The following is a 15,684-nucleotide window of genomic DNA, read 5'->3' as shown; positions in this document are numbered from 1 at the left end:
ACAGACCCCGGGACCCCCTCCCCCCGCCCGACCCTCCCGACCAATCCACATCACTGATCAATGTGGTGAAGTAGGGGTGAACGATTGATAACAGTTGATTGGTCAGATCCTCTTGAAATTCTTGAAAGACTTACAAAGGCTCTCATGACCAAAGATGTAAACATACTAAAAACGAGTGCACAGGTCATGATGTCGGCAGGGCAGTTGGTTTTAAAGACCCTCGAAGAGAAAGGATTTTGCAGTTGTAATCGCCAATCATTCAACCCCACCGCAACAATCCATAACCCTTTCATAAGGGCCCTTTGATGCGCAAAACATCAAAGCTGCAACCAAACAACTTATTTCTCCATCTTGGCATCCTTCGGTGACGTTTAAAGTGCAGTACTTGCGGATCTATTTGCAACCCACGCAAGCGGGCTCTTGATAGTGGTGCAATGGTGCGTCCATTCGTCTACCGATATCCATTTTCAAGGTTTACGATACGCAAAGCGTCAACTTGTGCATGCATGTGTAATACATATAAAAAAAAACTATCACGAGGTTTTTTTTTCAATTCATGTGAATTGCGAGCAGGCGATTTGCTCATGTTGCGTTTGGACACGTGTAGCAAACAGAACTGTAAATCGGAGACGGAATAGAATGGGAAACAATACAAACGAGGCGACAAAACAAGACCAAAGAGAATCGAGTCTTCTAACTAATCACAGCCATGAATTACAACGATGTATGTATGTTGAACTTATTTCGCGCTGTACGTGGCCAACCGCGCGAATAGAAGGTGTGGGGGGAAGGACAACAAACTAAACACAAAAATCGGTTCTAAAGAAATTAGTTTTTCAATCTAGATTTCAAAGTGCACAGCTTCAGTGACATTCCAAATATTAGAAGGAAGAGTGTTCCAGACGGTCGTTCATGCGCATCTGAAAGCACGCGATGCAGTGATCGTCTTTGTCCGTTGGCTCGCCAAAAGCCGCTGCGAGGGTTACCGGAGTTCGCCGTGGGTGGGTGGTGGTGAATCACAACGCCCCTGGTTTCGAATGCATCGTTGAAATTTTGATCGGGCCTGGACTGTGCTTGCGATGCGAAAAAAACTGGAACGAATAGATAAACAGGGTCAAAGGGACAGAAGAACGTTGTCTCACATAGGATGCCGTGGGGGAGGTTGAGGGACGAGGGCACGTTATGCCAATCTCTGACAAGGTTAAGGGCGGTGTCAGTCGAGAAGCTCCGGGAACCATCCCGAAGGGTCTAGTAGGTTCGAGAAAGGGGGCGTCCACCAGCCAACATAGCGCAGGTCGGAGATGGGCTGCGTGTTAAGAAGAGGCTGGTTGTAGCTGCGTTATGAAGTGTATCGACCTGTGTGCTCTTAATAAATAAGAAGCCTTCAACTAAGACGTGTGTCGGGAAGTCGTTCAACTATACATAGAAGACATGTGCATGCACTTGTTCTCCAACCAGCAGTGCTATACTCTTTTAGGATGGAAAACAACTGTCAGATTATTCACCAAGGCACAGCCAAGTAGGGAAAGGCTTGCATTGTGATGCCATTGCTTTGGTCCGATGTCTGGGAAAGCTCCTGGGTCTGGCCTGGCTCAGAGCTGTAACTGGGCAAGCAGCATCCTGCATGAGGTGCCAATCCAGAAATATAAATCTGAATTAATGGAAAACTGGCTTTGCTGTTACCTAATTAAGTTGGCATATGGGCTGGGTGGCTTTTGGGGCCAATGTCCACATGGGACGACTGAGCGCACACTGCCGAGATTCATGTATGTATGTATGTTGAACTTAATTTTGCACCGTACGTAGCCAACCCTTGGTGATCGGAGGTGTGGGTGGAGGACAACAAACCAAGCACAAAAAGCAGTTCCGAAGAAGCGAGTTTTCAAACTAGATCTAAAATTGCGTCGCTCCAGTGACTTCCTAATATCGGAAGCAAAGAGAGCGTTCCAGACGGCCGTAGAGGCGCACCTGAAAGCGCGCGATGTGGTGACCGTCTCTGTTCGATGGTAAAGCCAAACAAGCCGCTGCTGCGAGGGTGACCGGAGTTCGCGTGCTGGTTTATGCTCCTTGACGAGATCAGCACGCTGTTGTGGTTCATTGGCAGCAAGCACTTTGTGTGTAACGAGTGCAACCTTATTATCCACCGACGATTCAGCCGGTTTCTTAAGTGTCCGCAGATACACACAAAAAAATCACCGACAAGGAAAATCACTGCCCCGTTTGGCCTAGTCACCCCGCAGGCGTTGTGCGTCGGTGGTAACGTTTTCACCTCCCCCCCTTCCCCTCTGTGCCAGGCTGCTGGTGGGTGCACCTTGGGAAGGAACCCCTTACCGGAAGATGGGCGATGTCTACAAGTGTCCTATTCCCGACACCTACCGCAGGGGCTGCGTGCCGCTGCACCTGAGCAGTGAGGGCCCACACACGCACAAATATAACACACGTATTCACCAACACGCAAACAAAGACGATGATCCTCCGTATAGCGTGCATAGACTGTTGGGGCAAGTGCTGTTAACGAGCACCTATGAAGGCCGACGTGGCACACGAGGGGGTGGGTGGCCACCAGCACGCTCGGCCGCCTTTGTCTCCCTAGTGGCAATGTTTACAAATCGCACCAGATACTCATTTGAGCCTGAGTCGAACTAGTGGAGACCAAGAACCGGTTCAGATAATCGTCACTGGTGTTGGCCGTTAGCGGGAATCGAACGCTGGTCGCTGGGTTCGTAGTGCAGCGCGCTAACCGTTGCATTACCGCTCCTGCACACAAATATAACACGCGTATTCACCAACACGCAGGCATGTATATACACACACACATGTTAGCACTCAAAACACATGGGCATTCACACAAACACAAAGTTCGCCCGTGTAGCCTTTAACTGGCTGTTCGGGAAAGTGCTGTAATCGCGAGCACCTATGAAGGACATCATGGTGCACAGGGGAAATGTGTGGAGAGCACCATTTAATGACGCTGCCAAATCCTGGGGCAATATTGCAGAGTGGTTAAGGACTATACTCTTTGGTTCTTTCGGTAAAGTCACGTAGGTATAAAATGAAATAAATTAAATCACGACGTTTTGGAAGCAACACAAGCGTCCGTCATCAGGTGGGACAACCACAACAAGAAACAATTGCTGAAGTGGGCACTTAAGTAAACTTGAGCAATTGTGTCTTGCTGTGGTTGTCACACCTGATGACGGACGCTTGTGTTGCTTCTGAATCGTCGTGATTTAATTTATTTTATTTTCTACCTACGAGATTGGTTAGGGACCCCTTCTGCACGCTGCTGCACAGTGGGCAACGGTGGAATGCACTGCGTGCGATGCACCCAAATTTTCTATACCACACAGTATGATGCAATTTGAAATTGTATATGGTCGGAATGCGACCAAATTTCAAGACGCCTGCACGCAAATATTTATTTTGTATGGAGAGGTAGTCGGTTATAAGCAGAGGAAAAAAAGGAGGTTTTCATCCTGGACTTGAACGGGAGCAGGGAGCCAACAGCACGAATGACTGGGGGGAGGCGTGGGGGGAGCCACACTATGAGGGCAGCAGAGGACATGAAGGCACATGATGAGACATCGATTAAAATTAATTAAACAATGAATTAAACATCTTCTTGGTTCTTTCGGTAAAGCCACGTAGAAGGGAAGTAATAAAATAATAAAAATAAAACATAATAAAATAAAATAATTCTCACGACGTTTCGGCAACAACGCAAGCAGCCGTCTTCAGGTGAAGACATCGTGAGAATTGTATTTTATGATGTTTTATTTTTATTATTTTATTACTTCCCTTCTACGTGACTTTACCGAAAGAACCAAGAAGATGAATCCCTGCAGTCACGAAAGCTTTAAATCGAAAAATGAATTAAACACTTCTCTAATTAAACACTTCCCTTCAATTATGCACGTGAAAACCACATACATACCAATGCTTAACACAATATGCAAATGTTGCATCAACATTATATTTAGGCTAACGGAGTGCATCAAGTGCATCAAGCTGTACAAAATGGGATAGGAACAAGATGGTAGAAAAAAGATGAAAAAGAACCGACCGTTTAAATCGATTTGCGGCCTAGGATTGAGACGATTCGTTGAATCTCTGCGATGGGGGCGAGTGGGGTGGGAACGATCGTGACCCTCGTTTGATAGCTTTACACATTTCGTGTTTGTTTAGGGTTATATCTTTTTTCTCTCCAGATTCCATTTCCGTCTCCAACGCCACTGAACTGCAGGACAACATGACACTGGGAATGACGCTCGTGAATGACCCAATCAGCAATGGATTTCTGGTGAGAGACGTCAAAACTGCGGCGTGTACAGGATGTGTACATTTTTGTTCAACGGTACAAAGAGGCGAAATAATGGGGAAAGAAAATAAATGTGTTGCCACCACTGTGAATGACACCGGATGGTTCAAAGTTTTAAGCAGTGCTGCTTAGCAATCTTGATTTGAAGCTTTCGTGACTGCAGGAATACATGCTCTTTGGTTCTATCGGTAAAGTCACGTAGTTGGAAATAAAATAACTTTACATAATTTTATTTTACTGCTTAGCAATGTTTCATTTCAACTGTGCGGCCTCTTTAAGTTTCAATTGTGATTTTTATTTATTTATTGTAGTCAACATGCAAGCAAAATACAGGGAAAGATAACTTCCATCTGTAAAAATTCAGCTTCCCGGGCTCCGTGACTCATCGTTTACAACACCAACTTCCGTCACGGTTGGCCTTTGGTATAAAGCAAAGAATTCTGCCAAACAAACCTCAAGTTTAAAATTATCCCTTTAAACTCAACCTTCCGCGACAACACATTCTTTTCCTCTCGTGTCTGCCTTGCGGTGACGGTAATCGATCGGAAGCATAGATCAGTAGCACCAGAGGGTGAGTTACGGGACCGTGAGTCCGCCTGTGGGCCAGAGGTTATCTTGACCCTCGCTTCTGACGGCGGTGTTGAGTTGTGGATGTTGGATCGCACAGCATCCCTTAGCATCACACCGGATATCAAATTCCCCCTTCCTGTTTCACAGTGGACCGCTTCGCCTGTCCTGAAGCTGATTTCATCGCAGAAGTCAGAGACCCCAGATATTAAACAAACGGATGTATTGGCGGTACACCGGTGCAGCATAACACACCGGTCCTCATCAAACAGTCTAGAATACAAATTTCACTCAGCAAATCTGTTTATCAGTCTTAAATAGACCCTGTCGCCACACTTGACGCGATTTGCAAGTTTGTTCAGTCTACTGAGCTAAAAAGGGTCAATATTGACCGTTTCTTTGGGTCCGTTGACACGAGGAACCGTCCGACGAAGTCGAGGGCACGAGGAGTCAAATCTGCCTTTGGAACACGGAGCAGTCAATCCCCATCAGGCTGGGTGCTAAACGGTAACAAGCTGTGAAGCTTCGTGTTCAGGTCCTCATAACGTTCGTCATCTGGACTGCTTCGACATCACGAGAACTGGTTTTGTCACACTCCGCGAGGTTTTATGACCGGGATTGTGAATAAAAGAAATAATTATTGCGAAAAATGTGCTTTTTTTTATTCCGCCAGACCGGTGTACCGCCAAGATGTTAAAATGTGGTTCTTCGTGTGTCGGTGCCAGGGCCAAATTCCATCTCGGTGGGAATAGACTCATGGCTTGTAGGTCGTTTCAATGTGCGCACTTGCCATGCTCCATGGATTCCTTACACGCACCCATAAAACGAGGCCGCATCACTCCGTTATCCAGACTTCTCCACCAGTTACCAGTCCCGTTCTGGATGGACTTCATCGTGATCGCGGTCACAGTTTTCAAGATCTTTTACGGACACGCCCCTGCCAACCTTTCTTCTCTCACCTGATTTAATTATTTTATTTCATGTGCTTCCAACTCTAGCAGAGCAACTCGTCTTCTATAAAAGCCTCCAGTCAACCTTCGCTCTGTTGCACGTCACTCCTCTGCTGTAACCCCTACAATCTGAAATTCCCTCCTTCCAGTGATCGATGATGCCAGCGCCACGCCCCAGTTCAAGTCCAGCCTCAAGACCTTCTCCAACTCTCCCAATGGGTTATTGTCATTTTTTCTTAAAGAATACGACGTTTTTTTTAGACATGGCTTTTTATAAGCATACACCTCTTTTTCCTGGTGAAACATGTCATGGCATTTGCCCAGCATCTTGAGACGCAGCTGCATGCATTCAGACCATCAATAAATCTGTCCTGAGCTATGTTATGGTTTGGAGGTGTACACCTAACTCCGGGACGATGGTCGCGAAATCTAAATCCAAACTTGGACTGTGAAACGAATCCCGGTCTCCTGCTGCATTTCCTGGCACCGCCAGATGAATGGTCGCTGGCGACGGCAACGGCGCTCCTGCCAACACCAGTAGCGCAGCACGCATTAGCCTTCACTCAATCTATTATTTGTCCCAAACACAAACGGCGGCTTGCTTCCACAGCGAGAAACGATAAATATCGCGTTTCGGAACGTGGCGGAGGCTCCTAAAAGCAAAAATGGGTTGTGCTCGTGGAGGATGAGAAGATACATTTCAGTGAGTGACGTAAAATGAAAACAGTGGTTTCGCCAGGAGCAGGCTGATCCAGACAGGCGTCTCGTTGATTTGTTCCTACTTGATTTGAAGCTTTCGTGACTGCAGGAACCCATTAACATGACTAGCCTCTGCCACTTATTTATGACCCTTGAGCTACACCCATTTCAAACCTTTTAAAACAGTCTGCATCAGCAGAAGACCATGCTTTCCCACCTGATGATGGACGCTTGTGTTGCGCCCGAAACGTCGTTATTTATTTTATTTTTTACCTACGTGACTTTACCGAAAGACCCAAGGAGTATTATTTGTTCCTCCTCCTGAGGTTGGGCCTCAGCACCGGTTCACCTCCATTGCGGCACTGACCCAGCAGAGCAGTGACCGCAGTCTGGGAGCACGCTGATCGAGACAGGCGTCTCGCTGAATGTTCCTCCTCCTGGGGTTGGGCCTCAGCACCGGTGCACCTCCATTGCGGCACTGACCCAGCAGAGCAGTGACCGCAGTCTGGGAGCACGCTGATCGAGACAGGCGTCTCGCTGAATGTTCCTCCTCCTGGGGTTGGGCCTCAGCACCGGTGCACCTCCATTGCGGCACTGACCCAGCAGAGCAGTGACCGCAGTCTGGGAGCACGCTGATCGAGACAGACGTCTCGCTGAATGTTCCTCCTCCTGGGGTTGGGCCTCAGCACCGGTTCACCTCCATCTGCGGCGCTGACCCAGCATGGCAATGCCCGCAGTCTGGGGTCGAACTCTGCAACTGCAAAGAGCCCCACGGCTGACACTAACGCGATACTGAGCCGTATTAATAACTCTCGGGGTGTCAACAATGCCGAGATTCATCGATTAAGATCGGTTATTTTGTATGTCGGTGTAGCGGTGATGCACTGGTTTGCGCATTGCGCTAAACAAATTTCGGTCACCTGAGTTCGATTTTCAGCCATGGCTAACATCACTTGTGAGTAATATCTGATCGGGTTCTGGGCCAACTCCCTTTATTTCACCACACTGACCAGTGTGGTGAAATATGGGAAGGAAAAAACAACAACCCTATAATCGACGCGGTGTGGGGAGCAGATTGACAAAGGGCTGTGAATTATAATCACGAACTTGCCAAATAGTTCGGATAATAATTGATCGCGATTGATATATATGCCTCACACGTGACAGTTTCCCGTGAGCCTTGTGGCCACTAGAGATGCGACGTTCATCACGATAAATAAACAAGCATCGATTCTTGAATCGAACGTCAGCCTTGAATTACAAAGCTAATAAAAACATATTCAAACATTTCTCGGCTGTTCTCGGTGCTGCACTGAAAAATAAAGACACGGGTCATGCTGCATCACACGTGTCTAACCATGTACGCTACATTTCCGTTGTATTTGGGGAGACGTGCCTTATCCGACAGGCTTGTGCGCGGTTTCTGTGGTGGCGAGATGTTAACTACTTCGCCTGGTATACAGGAGATCGCGGGTTATTTTGAGTTTTTACATTCTCCCCGTGGCCGCGTGGACTTTTCAACGGGTCCTCTGGTTTTTCTCTCCACATTTAGAAACATGGGTTTAGAGTATTTTGCTTCGATAAATTGCCACGTGATAAGCCACGTCACTGGGCTATCATCTGTGGCCAGGTCGCTTTTGAAAAAGAGCTATATAGCTCAGTGGGCTTCACGGCTCTGGGGAGGCCTTTATCCAGCAGCGGACGGACCACGGCTGATGATGCGTTCAGTTGTGGGTTTACTCTCCAACATACCGGTGTGCTGAAGTAGCAACTTAATTGCACGTTTTGTTCACGAGGCAAACCTGAACTAATTGGCCGTGTCGGGCGGTGGCGGGTTTAACGACACATTAATATTTACGCGATCCAACCCCAAAAAAACCCTCCTTTATTATGGAAAATTGTGGGACAACCATAGCCTCCTCCAGTAGCACCAGACGGTGGTCACGTAGGAGCTTGGCCCAAAGCTACCGCGCCAGCTTTGGGCCAAGCATCTGGCTGAAATCCCTGCCATGTGCCGCACGCTCACAGCTCCGCACGTGCGCGGCGAATCCTTTGATCGTACGCAAAGGGCACTTGCGCCCATGGTGCCCATTGTGCTTACTCTCGCCCCTGCCCAGCGGTTTGTGAACGTGGTGTTTCCCTTCGTAATTATGCAGCGCCACGCACGTGACTCTCGTAGCGTTGTTATCCATTTAGAGTATCGCATGTCAACAAATCTGTTGTTGTTAAGTTAAATGCTTTGTATTCACGCTCGCTCACTGCGTGTTGCACGTGATGCATTTGCATTCTCTGAATTGTTGTCTGCGCTTGGTCAATAACGTAAATCAACTTTTTGGCAACTAACACAGTTTACATTCGTAACTGGTAGCAATTACTGGCAAATTGGATTTCACAACAAACTCTACTGGCAGCAAATTGCTTCATTCACCGATGATGGTGATCTTTTTTTTTACTGTTTGCAATTTAGAAGTCGAGGCTGACCCTGCTGTCCTGTGCGCCAAACAATTCAACCTCTTGGTTGCAATATTTTTGGTGGCCAAAATAAAAAAAGCCAAACGAGACCCTTTAACATCTGGCAACTAAATAAGCACCGCCATCACTATGTGCGCCAAATCTAAGCCTCTTATCCCACCTGCGACATCATTAAAAATCACATCAGTCACTCAGTCACGATGGTCTATATTTATATAACAGGAACCAGCGTAAAGTGCAGAACTTACTTAAGAAGAAATCAAAGGGGAGAGATAAGAACAACATGTAACAATGGTATTCGACTCTTTCAGATCAGATCTGGCATTTCTCTCTCATCAACAAAAAAACCCTCCCATTTATCGATGCCTTCCCATCACTACCCCTCTCCGCAACAACCTCTGACCCCTTACCCCTGCTCCCCTAGGCGTGTGGGCCATTGTGGGCCCAGCACTGCGGAAGCTCCTATTTCACGGCCGGTGTCTGTACCAATGTGAGCGCCGACTTCCAAGTGACAAGCACGCTCACGCCCGCCGCACAGCGTGAGTCTGCACACACCAACGATGATGGCGAACACCATTTGCCACAAAAGTGACGGTGGCATCACCACTGCGCTCGTGTCAGGCAAGGTGCACTTTGAGCATGCGTCAAAGTGACGATGACTCGCTGGCAGGAGGTCACGGAAGAGACCCAGGTAGTATGGGTTAACTGAGATGACTCGCAGTTACACCACCTGTGCTCCCCACTGTGCCAACTTGCTGCGTTTTAGCCGCCCGGCGCTCTGCTCACTGTTGTGAATGTCCTCCACCGTGCATTGTTGTTGGGGGGTGATTGTCTCTGACTGCCCAGTCGTAGTCTACACACTCACACAAACACTCACGACACTTATCGTTCACCGCCATCGATAGTGGTGGTGGCGTCACCAGGAGACCTGTGCCAGGCTCCGTGCGCTCTGATGCTACGTGGAAAGAGCAAGGCTCGCTGGACAGGAGGTCACGGGGCAGACTCAGACGTTTATAAAATTATGCATACTCGGCGACTGCTGATCCGTGCAATGCAATATTAATTACAACGAAATTTGGATTGATGCACCATCTAATTGCAGCTGTATCAAGGTGGTGTGGGCAGTGCCACGCATGACAGATTGTCTTAATTTTCCCGGGGGTAATGTTTATACAAGTGTAATGACAAGGTGCCACCTATCGGCCTGAAGGGGTAATCGCGGTTATGGGCATGTTACATAATGTCTAATCATGAGGGGGGCGTATCTGGGGTAAAGGTGAAAGGCGGAGTCAGTCGGGAAGCTCCGGGAACCTGCTCGAAGGTTCTGGAAGGGGGCGTGGCTGGGGTGTATATAAGGGGGACCGAACCAGAGGTTCGGTGCTGTTGCGGGTCCTGGGTCCTGGCTGCGTCGCCGCTCGCCGTCATCTCTCTTCGTCGTCCGGCCACGTCGCCGATCTTCTGCAAGGCTCTCTCATCGTCGTCGTCGCTGCGCTAGTCAGACAGCTGTGCAGTTGGACGCCGACGATGGGGTTGTGTAGAAGGGTCGGCTATGTGTAGCTACGTAGAAACGTTGCATAGATGTATCGCGCAGTGTTGTGCTTAAAATGTGAGAATACACAAGAAGCCTTCTACACGACGTGTCGTGGAAGTCGCTCACTACACAAGTATTCAGTTTTGGGCATCAACTTAGCAGAGGACCTGGACTCGGCTCACAAACCAGATGCCACGAATGTGCATCACGCCCAAGAATTGAACTTGACCGACCTCAATCGCACACACACACACACATACCGACTGCAACACGCACAAATAATTACGAACATTCCAAAGGACTTAATTATTTAGGCAACCAGTGCATGCTTTGACTCTGCAGACAGCCAATGTACACACACCTCAGCGTAAGCAAGCCATTCGTTTGTTTGAATTATTTTATACATACAGCGGCATGCTTATGTATTTATTCACTAGAGTGCTGCTTTGTGTTTCCGCGTTCATATGCTGGATGTTCTTTCTCTGCTCGGCAGGGTGTGTCCATATTCGTGGCCATTATCGTCATCCTAAATGGTCTAATAGACCGCCAGGGCAAGGCTAGATTGTGCTTACAGGAGGTGGCCGGGAGGGTCAGTGGTCGTAGTATTGAGTGGGCACCGCCGAGATCCAGGAATCAAATCTGTGATTAAAACGTAATTAAAACTGCCCTTAATAATACTGGATTCTCACGTGAAGCAATATGGTGGTTTAAGCCTGTTTATTAATAACTGCGTGATAAAATCCCATCAAATTACATTTCGTTTTTTACTGCATGTGGTATAAATTCCAGCTCTGAGATAAAAAAAATTTAGAATTTTAGTTTTGACTACCATGTGATGAAATTTTCTATCGTAGGACACGTGGGAATTTGTAGGACCCCCAGCATGACTAATATGTTACTTGAATGGATCTCAGAAGTAGTGCTGTGATATCTCCTTCCACGAGCCATTCTTTAAACTTGGGTGATTTAATTCGCTGTAAGAGTTACAAATGGCATGACGCCGACAGCGTATGTGAAATAAAATTGTGAAAAAGCCAAACGTTCAAATAATGGAACTGATCAGCGTTGTCGCGTTCATGTGCTGGACGTTTGTTCTTTGTGTGACAGGATGTGGCCTCTTCATGGACATCGTCATCGTCCTGGACGGTTCTAACAGCATCTACCCATGGCAGGAGGTCCAGAACTTTCTCATCAACATTGTCAAGAAGTTTCACATCGGGCCAGGCCAGACACGGGTGAGGGGATGCTCGCGAAGGCCATATTGAAAACCTGAACGCCGTTATTCGTCAATTTCTCTCCTACGCACTGATTCTCCACATTCGTGGCTCAAACTAAGTTGGCTCCATTTGAGATGCTGAAGAAAATTTCAGAATAAAGAGATTAAAAAATCCAGATTGTAAATCACAAATAAATGTGGTTGTCGTTTGGACAGTGAACCCTGCCGCAGGGTTATGGAATATAGATCACTGGCTTCGCACTGCCAAAGCAAATGAGTACTGCTGCGTGTTATTTGAACAAGGATACGCACCTATGGTTAACGTCGGCGTCAATGATATCTGAACAGGTCTTGGGCCCTCCATTCACGAACCAGCACCAACCAGGGTGGTGATGTACAGTCACGCAACCTACATGATCAACGGTGGCTTTCATCTAGCAGTTGATTGACAGTGGGCCGTAGATTATCTCTACAATTATGTATGCACTGTAGTCTGCTCAAGCAAGCGAGGGATTCTACGTAGGGAAGTGCAACTGCAGTGCCGAAATGACGGCCAAGAAAATGTGTCCTGCGATAAAATTCTGCAAACAAAGAATTAGGTCGAAACGGCATCGAAAACAGATGCAGCGGTCCCGTGGGACTGCCTCTGGCAACGCAACCACCGCTCATACATGTGAGCGCGTGTGTGCGTGTGTGTGTGCATGGAGCTAGCGTGCGGTGCTAGGGCTTGTTAAAGGTCACAATCCCCTTCCCCCTCCACCCCCTTGGCCAACCGTGACCCCATGACCTTACTGGGAAGACCCTGTGAGGGTCAGGGGCAGCACGGTTGTAGCAGTGACTGTCCCCAAACCCAGGTCGCTGCCAATAGCGCGGCTCAGGCGATGGTGAGGGTTTGCGCTGTAACACCAGATGTGGGCCAACTTACGCCAGACCGCGAGTAACTGATTCTGAGTGTTTTTGCCAACGATTCCTAGAGTGCTGCGATTGGCTTTCGCATGTGAATTGATTGGTGGCAGTGCTGCAGTTCTCTGTGAATGAGTCATACGGTGAAAGGCGTCAGTGGCCTGAACAGAACTATTTTCAGTGCTACAAAGCCATAGCATCTTTCTCCAAAAGACAATGGTCAGAAATCTGAGAGCAAGGCCATGTTTGTTTTTATCTTTCTTGCAATTAAGCATCAGATAATGCATCGATTCAATTCGACTTTGACAATCGTGTGTGAGAATAGATGTTTCTTTGAATGGTGCTAAATTTACTAAAATGTAGTGAAATGAATCACAATGCCTGATGTCGTTCACCCGCAGTGGCCATATAGGGTGATTAAATCAGCTGTTGTATGTATGCCTGTTGAACTTCCGCATTTAGCCAACCGTGCTGACCAGAGATGTGTGTGTGGGGGTGGGGGGGCTAGATGGATTGTTGTATTGCAAGACAGAGTAATGGCAATGGCTAGGGGAGGCCTTCATCCAGCAGTGAAGAGATAATGGCTCATGATGCAGAGGCAAAAACAGTTTACTTAAGTGGATGGAGAAATAAGGGGCCGGGAGACGCTCGAGGCCCTGTAGACTGGAAACCAAAATGTCAAAGTAAAGGTGTGGGCAAGGGAATCCATGGCAGGGCAAATTCATCGCGAACAGCTGATGTGTGAATTATCGGTGTGCATTTTTGTCTTTCCCAGCAGTTAGGTTTTGCTTGACCCCTTGAGAGAAACAGTGAGCAGTAAAGTACAAAACCTTTACAGTGAACCACAGAGAATGCTCGCGGTGTTGTGAGGCGTGGCGTAATGGACAGGCTGAAGATTTACCAATACTTGTTAAACAAAGATGAACTAAAAATACAGACTCAGAATATGTATCAGTAAAACCTGTTCGGAAAGTACAATGTTGATATTAGGTTAATGTGGGTAAAAGGCTTAAATAACTACTGGCCTGCATATAAAAAATAAAAAAATCTGAACAATTTCGGCTGAATGTCAACTGGCCAGGTTACTGACCCACAAAATATTTTCACAGCAGGAACACTACATCCACCATACCTCTTACTGTGGCAGGGGACACTTAGTCACGCATCTACTCCAGCCTGCCAGTAACATAGAAAATATTCGGTGAGAAAGAATTTTTGCTGGAAGCTCATCACCCCCCTCACCTCATCAGCCTCCTCGTCTCTTGATGATAGATGCCATAATATTGCTAATTTGAAATATGCACAATTTCAGGAGGATGTGAAATCGGTGGAAAGTGTAGTGCACATCTTGAGGCCGAAGCCTTTCCTTCTTCAGGACGAACGTTCAAATGACAACAACGCATTGTTCACGAACACCGTTACTCTTCTCTTTTCTGGCAAATGAGATGTCTAAAAAAAATTCTGGAAAAGGTTACGCAACAGGAAAACGTCTTGGCAGCGAGTATCCACTTCCTTTCCTGCTTCACTTTCTTTCTCAAAAAAAAAGTCTTTCTTTCGTTTAATTTCGAGATGCTTTATATGTTGGGGGGTCAAAGGTAGAGCCGGAGGAAAGCTTTCCGCGGGGTCAAAGGTTATCCTGTGCTTGTCGTCAAAGAATTATGAAAATGTTGCATCGACCTCCCCCCCCCCCTCCTTCACGATGGGCCACATCTGGTTTGCGTTTGGCTCAGCTGAACGAAGGCTGCGGCTCTTAAAATCCGAGGGCGTGGAAATGAGCTCGCTGGTCTCCCGTCGCTCCCCGCGTGCTTGGCGAGCGGTTACGTCTAAAGGTCATGTTTACATCGGCAGGGCAGCCTGACCATCTGCGAATAGCGGCACCTTCGAGTTGATCTTCACTGCCACCGGGAGCGCGTGCCTCAACGGCGATCTTTAAAAAAACAACGCAGTGCGACTTGTACGCCGCCTGAGCGTGTTGAAGCACAAAGCGAAGTTTGAAAAAGAGGCACAGAAAGTTTAATTTGATTCCTTCAATTTGTATGCAAGGCTGTGCAGTTCTATGTGAGTTTTAAGGTCAAGTGAGCATCATGGTCAATGCCATTGATGCTAACTTTGTCGTCACCTCCATCCTTCTGCTAGATCCTGTCGTTGTCCTCTATTACAAATCTCCTACTATCTGCCCATTGATCATCATCCAATGGGTGCTACTCATAATGCCTCTTCCACGAACCTGCATTTCTCCATTCTCAATATGTGCCAACCCCCTGCAACCTCCTTATCCTGACTGCATCTACAATGCTTTCTGTCAACCTTCAATGGCAAACTTTGTTTCAGATATCCCTGGCATCCTCTACATACACGTGCATCCACAGTCAAATGTCAGTCTCTATTAATGACCTGGAAATTGACCCTTACCCAAAACATTGGCTTGTGAAAACATCATTTAGATATTTAACGCAGCGCTTCTTAATGGCTTGAGTGGCAAAGTATTTTCCGCCCGTCTCTTCGACGACCATTACCAGAAACCACCGACACCGCCCACACAATTACCATGGCCACCATCATCACCATCGTGGCTACCACCATCACCACTTTCATATTCCAACTTTAACCGCAGTGGTCGCTACTATCACCACTGTCGAAATGCCCGTGACCATCATAACATTGCAGCCACCATCATCACCACCAACTTTTCTGTTATCGCCATCGTGACTATCACGATCACCACCATCATCACTGTGGTATTCCAACATTATCATTACCATCACCGTTGTTACTGGCACCAAACCATAACGGCAATCAACATTTTCGGCCACCATCAACGCCACCTGCACTGTGACATCGCCAACATCATGGACTTCACAGCCATCACATCTATCGCCATCACTCCCTGGTGCTGTTGAGTCTGAGATGTTTGATGTCAGGAATGAAGTTGGGGCGAGGGGGGGGAAGGCTTTGGGCTCACAGGAAATCTCAACCTCACCAAGGATGGAAAACTGTATAAAATGTCAACAGTCATTCTGACCATGAA

General features: G+C 47.4%; 1 protein-coding gene across 1 annotated transcript in view; it reads left to right on the top strand.

Annotated features, from left to right (window-relative positions):
• LOC133346641 (integrin alpha-11-like) overlaps positions 1 to 15,684 on the top strand; it is a 101,536-nt gene that overhangs the window by 27,950 nt on the left and 57,902 nt on the right. Inside the window, 4 exon segments of the mRNA XM_061558367.1 lie at positions 2,295 to 2,407; positions 4,209 to 4,300; positions 9,431 to 9,545; positions 11,645 to 11,772. Coding sequence (XP_061414351.1) covers positions 2,295 to 2,407; positions 4,209 to 4,300; positions 9,431 to 9,545; positions 11,645 to 11,772 — 448 coding nt within the window.

This window comes from Lethenteron reissneri, chromosome 24 (assembly GCF_015708825.2).
Source record: "Lethenteron reissneri isolate LAM-NWPU_2019-01 chromosome 24, ASM1570882v1, whole genome shotgun sequence".
In the NCBI taxonomy this organism is placed as follows: domain Eukaryota; kingdom Metazoa; phylum Chordata; class Hyperoartia; order Petromyzontiformes; family Petromyzontidae; genus Lethenteron; species Lethenteron reissneri.
Note: the sequence above shows the minus strand (reverse complement) of the source record. Positions and strands in the feature narration are given on the sequence as shown.